Source organism: Ctenopharyngodon idella, chromosome 8, assembly GCF_019924925.1.
Source record: "Ctenopharyngodon idella isolate HZGC_01 chromosome 8, HZGC01, whole genome shotgun sequence".
Taxonomy (NCBI): Eukaryota; Metazoa; Chordata; class Actinopteri; order Cypriniformes; family Xenocyprididae; genus Ctenopharyngodon; species Ctenopharyngodon idella.
In genome coordinates this window covers 12,947,626-12,953,708 of record NC_067227.1, presented here as the reverse complement: position 1 = coordinate 12,953,708, position 6,083 = coordinate 12,947,626, and the positions used below count along the sequence as shown (strand labels likewise).

Below are 6,083 nucleotides of genomic sequence, written 5' to 3'. Positions count from 1 at the left end.
TTAAGTGGGAGGGAAGAGTTGCCTCATGACGCCCGTCCTGACATCACTTATACTGGGGTACTGAGGAGAACCGCTGCGTAGATATGAAGCCAGAGCGGCTCGCGCGAGCCGCACTGATACTTAAAACTGTCACTGAGGTAATGCGCGAGGCACGTAGGAGGTATTTAACTTGCTGAATGAGATACTGTGACTAAAACGGGAGAAACACGGAGGGAGACGGACGACAAACTGTTTTCAGACATACTTCTTTTTTTTTTTTTTTTTTCTTTTTTTTTTTTTAGTGCTTGGACATACCCGACAAATTTGGCGTGCCTCTGATTCTTTATTATGCCGACTTTCTACACTCAGGAATGTATCAACGACACAACTACATCAGACTCCATCATCTGTCAGGGTAGTTGTTGCGCTTAAATTCTTTTTGCAAACTTGTGAAAACTGTGAGGGGAAACTGGCACATCGCCGCGCGCTGCAGCGTGCTCTCTGGAGATTTATATTTAAAGCCTCGCGCTCCGTGGAGGGTTGTGCATCTGGGTAACCTACATTTAAGCATTCCAATATATTTGTTTTGTACGAACTTGTTATGAATTTATACCATTTTTATTCTTAACTTGAATATTTAAAATGTTATAATTGAATAACTGTTTTACAAATCATTTACAGAAGCACAATATTGCGTATCTTTTTTATATTGGCAATTAATCGGTCTGTGCTACTCGTATTGATTCTAGGCGGTTTTTGTTTTATTTTTTCCCCTCACATTTTCTTTTGTAAATTATAGTTAATCACAATCGTAAATTATAAATCATTAGATTTAATCTGACATTTAATTTATTTGATTGTTGTCCTTTAAATTAATTCGCACGTTTCCGTAACTGTTCCAAACGTTTATTCCGTTTTTAATGTGACGCAAAGTAATAAAGTACCAACACTCGATCAGATCTGACATTACAATGGCCGCCATATATTTACTGCAGTTAGAGATGTATTCATTCGTTTATACGTAAGGGGGTTTATACGTTAATTTAATATTTAACAAAATATCTTCTACTAAGTTCATAGAAGGAGAAAAAAAAAAAAACAGCTGAACGAAATTGTTCAATTTTTTTCACCCACATTCGGATTACAATAGAGAAGATTAGTCCACGTGCACACTCAGTGGCAGGGCATAGGCAGTCATGGATAGCGCGTGCTCTGCAGGCACGGGTCTGCCTGGTCACAACATCAATGTCACTGGAGGCACGTCTTCACCCACTTGTAACCAGAGTAAGATAAAACTCTCCCCATACTCTCCAGAAGCCACAGCTGCCTTTGCAACAGCCATCACGTTGATGATTCTTATAACAATTGTGGGCAATATTTTGGTCATCATTGCTGTTTTAACCAGCCGTTCACTAAGAGGACCCCAGAATCTCTTCTTGGTCTCCCTTGCGGCTGCAGACATCTTGGTGGCCACCCTCATCATCCCATTTTCGCTGGCCAATGAACTGATGGGCTACTGGTATTTCCGCTCCGTATGGTGTGAGATTTACCTGGCGTTAGATGTGTTGTTCTGCACTTCCTCTATAGTACACCTGTGCGCCATCAGTCTAGACCGCTACATGTCTATCTCACGCGCCGTCACATACGGCGCACAGCGGACGCACAAACGCATCAAATGTGCAATTTTGGTGGTGTGGCTGATCTCAGCAGTCATCTCCTTTCCACCGTTACTCTCCATGAACAAGAAAGGTGGTGATTCAGGTGGGCTGCCACAGTGTCAGCTCAATGATGAGCGCTGGTACATCCTGTACTCTACTATTGGTTCCTTCTTTGCTCCTTGTCTGATTATGATCTTAGTCTACATGAGGATCTACCAGATTGCCAAGCAGCGCACACGGTGTCCTCCAGGGGAGCCCCGCAAAGAGGTCCCAGCCAATGCCACAACTTCTCAGCACAAGCTCCAAAGGGAGGGTCTACAAAATGGAAGAGGAGATGAAACACCCGCTTCCCAGCATAAAAACCCTAGGCCTCCAACTCTGGCTGTGTCCCAAGTGGAGTCCACCCAGCAGGAGGCGAGCAACCCGATTTCTAACAACCTTTTGCAGGCCCCTTCGACAGCCTTGACGCCAACCACACCGTGTCCCTCCCCGTCTCCTTCGAATTCATCTGAAATGGCTCCTAATAAAGCTAAAGGAGGTAAAAAGGCGAAGAAGATCAAGAAACAGCCTGACAACAATAACGGAGAGAGCATGAGCTCTGACTCGGACACAGAGCAAGGTGGGAGGGGGTTAGAGGTCCCTTGCACTCCGACCGTGACGCCGAGTGGCATCCATTCCCCCGCCACTATCCAGAAATACAGAGACATGATCGCCACCGCCAAAGGTGCCAAGCTGGTGACCCGGAGGATGAAGCAGGAAGGAACGCCCAACTCGGCACGCCGCAAAGCAATGGTGAACCGAGAGAAGCGTTTCACCTTTGTGCTGGCGGTGGTAATCGGCGTCTTTGTCATCTGCTGGTTCCCCTTCTTCTTCTCGTACAGCCTACAGGCTGTGTGCCCAGAGACATGCTCCCTGCCAGAGCCGCTCTTTAAATTCTTCTTCTGGATCGGCTACTGCAACAGCTGCCTCAACCCGGTCATCTACACCATCTTCAACAAAGACTTCCGCAGAGCCTTCAAAAAGATTCTCTGCAAGAACACCAAAGGCACATTCTTCTGAAGCTCCTGAGGTGGATTGCCTCCTCAGACAACAAATCTAAAGCTATTCAGAACATGGACTAAAAGAAGCACAATAACGGTGCTGTTGCGATGTAAATGAAGGGCTTTTTGTGCTGCCCAGTGAACTAAGGACATCATGCGATTCGAATGACTTTATATCTTGTCCAGGTTATGTTACCAGGTTGTGCTATAAATGGGGCTAATCCAAAAATATTCACAGACATTGACAAATCAAGCCTGAAAACAAAAGAATTTATGTAGACTATCGCACACCTGTGAGGACAAGCCACAGCACGTGGAGCACAATACGAAGGTTATTGTATATTTTTTCTGTTATCTTGCCTTTCTAAGTACACGAGGCCTTGGTGGTACTGCAAACGTGGATTTCTCGAAGGATTTCACCATTCAGAATTTTTACGTACAGCTTTTCCGTGCTGATTGGTCTACCTGATGCCTACACACCATTACTTCTGCGGAACAAAGACACAAAATACTCTTGTGGAAATCCTTGCCAGGGGCAATGTGTATGAAATGAGCTGATGCAAGTTTCTCCGATCGAACATTAAGGCTTCTAGTTACAGATCCCCCCTAGTGCAGGGCCATTGGGGAGATTTCCAACCATGCTCTGATGCAGAAAAGCTCTGTGAATACAGAACACCTGTCATGGATGGGAGAAAGCTGTCTTTTTCCATCTTGGACTGGTTGCCAATAGGCTTTAAGATAGAAAAATGTTTATTACGGGAACTTTTGATATGAATTAGGACAAATGGTCTTTTTTAAAAATATGATAAGACTCTTTGCATCATCAAAAAATGACTTTAGTGACTGTGTCAGATGACACAAAAACACCTCCCGATTTCACTGGAGGTGCTCTTTCTGACTTGGTTCAGCACTTTTCTTTGTATAAAAGAACAAATGATCATTTGTTGGTGTACACTGATCTACTGCACCCTAAATGTCTGAACATTCAGCAGGGTGATACTTTGGGACTAAGGGCTGATAGCAGTGATGCTTTCTATTTCTTTGGTCATTGTCTTTTTTTGCTAATGATCCCCATGTGTGTGTGTGTGTGTGCAGAGCAGAATTGTTAATTGTGTCTGACTGCCGTGTATGTTTGGAAATGTATGCTGTGTGTGAGAGGGTGTGCGAATGTTGTTGTGTGGAGGTTTCTTTGCATAAGTGACGGTGTGCGAGTTCACATTCCTCCCCTGATTCCACTGGCACCAGTTCAACTATATATGTATGTGCTTGATAAATGTGGCTGGTTTGCCATATCTGCCAGTGCTATGATTCAGCTACTTCTCGTGCCAATGCTTTTACATGTTTTGCTGCTAAAACTCATTTAGTATCTTCTTAAACCAGAGTTTATTTCAAAAGAATCGTTTTATTGCAGTTCATTTTGAACAAATCACTTTGAGACAAATGAGGCAAATCTAAGCTGAGAGCTGTAAATTATTATGTGAATGATTTTGTATTTATTTATCCTATTGTTTTCTCCTCATATATTTCCCTCAATCTTTTGCTTTCCCCAAGGAGAAAACAGACAGAGTTCAGTATTAGCTAACACAATTGAAAATCCTTCTACTGTACTTTATTTTGGTATGACTTTTTTTTGTATGTGTCAGGACATTGCATTCGGGCTGCAAATTTAAAAGCTTTGTGATTGACAGGATCCTGGTAACTGTATCCCTTTTGCCTCCTTGATTCCTCTTTCTTCAGTGTAATGCCGTTGGTTTTCCACTTCTCTTTAAAAATAAAACCGCTGAGCTGTGTGTGCCAACTGACTCATTGCTGTTAGAGAAAAACGATGGCTCTTTATACAGATGAACAGATTTTTATCTTGACAGACGTCATTGGGACACTGCGTTGAAAATTATGAAACAAAAATTAGATTTTACTAATGGAAAGGGCTTTATGAGAACCAGGCATTTCAGAATTCCTTCTCCACAACAAAATTGTCTGCAGATCCTTGTTTTTATGAGTTTCATATCTGCAAACATATGGAATGGACAACAATAACTTAACTATTTTTTTTACAGATTAAAATGCAAATATACTGGAAACTATAGATAATTTATAGAGAGGAAATTTGTATTCAAATGGCCAAGGCAGATGTTTTGATGTACAGTATTGGAATTAATTGGCGCTTTGGCAGATTTATGTTGATACGGTTGGATAAACTCCCTTAAACAGTCTCCCTTAAGGTCAATTTGACACCCTTCAAATCCTTTTTAAAAAAATTTATATTCACAGACATGATTGCATTAGGACTGGTGATGTTTCTGAACACAATACAATGGGATTGGGGATTAATACTGGACTGAGTTTAATACTTAAAATGCAGGTTCAGCTTCTTTGGTGTTAATTGCCTTTTTTTTTTTTTTTAATCAAGACAGCACTTTAAAAATAGTGGAATGGAAAATAGGCAAAAAAAGTGTGTATTTTACAAGATAAGAGGCAGACTCCTGACTCTGAACTCAAACAGAGACGGAGATTCATTTCTGGTAATTGCAGGAAGATGCTGCATTTAATAATTAATGAAGTCTCCATATAAAGTGTGTAAATAATTTTGTATGTATTAATAGCCTATACTTTTTCTTAAGAACCTACCTGGAAGGTCATGCTCTGGCAGAGCCTCGAACTCTTGATTGCTTTGCTTTCACTTGCAGAGAAATTGAACTCATTCATCTACAAATATGGAAATGTTCTTCCAAGGGAAATGGGTATATTTCCCAAAGCATTGGGCTGTCTACTTAGAACATCTTTCAATTAATCAAAATAAAATTTGCAGGCAAATTTTAGAAAAACACTTCAGACGCATAGTCCGGTTAATGCAGGAACTGAAAAGTTTTGGAAAATTTGAGACTTACTTTTTAAACAACAAAATCTAATTAGTGGTTGAGTAAGAGTCTGGCAGTGTGAGGTAGCTGTAAGAAGACAAGCAAACACGTCTTTGCGTCCAAAGCCCACACTCAATTTGCAAAATAAAATGAGCCGTATTTAGTCTCTGAATCCAAATATGTATTTAGAACAGTGAAGCAGATCTTTAACTCTTACGCCTGAATGAAACAAGAAAACTTCCTTTTTTTAGTTTTTAGAGCATTGTTTGTGATAATAATAAAAGAAAAAAAAAAAAGAAAAAAAAACACTCAATCCTCACTATTAAACATTTGTACAGTATGTAAGGGATAATGTAGAACAGGGTAATCAAGACCTAGACATAAAGCAGGGTTTATTTTGCGGTAATCCACACTCTCTCGCTTATCACATGGCTGCTTGCCACATAAGAAAATAATTGGACACAAAATGTTGAGTTGAAATATTTTATCTCACTAAACGCAAAGCTTCCGCAAAGAAAAACAGTTCCTAGCAAGAGGAATTGAGGCAA

At 40.8% G+C, this 6,083-nt stretch overlaps 1 protein-coding gene across 1 annotated transcript; it reads left to right on the top strand.

Moving 5' to 3' along the window:
• On the top strand, positions 1–4,467 carry adra2b (adrenoceptor alpha 2B). Its single transcript, XM_051904269.1, has one exon. The coding sequence runs from the start codon at positions 1,176–1,178 to the stop codon at positions 2,694–2,696; it is 1,521 nt and encodes a 506-aa protein (XP_051760229.1). The 5' UTR covers positions 1–1,175; the 3' UTR covers positions 2,697–4,467.
• Positions 4,468–6,083: the final 1,616 nt, after the last annotated feature.

Bases quoted from the DNA above. Each gene is read 5' to 3' on its own strand.
- adra2b (XM_051904269.1), top strand. From the start codon at position 1,176: ATGGATAGCGCGTGCTCTGCAGGCACGGGTCTGCCTGGTCACAACATC.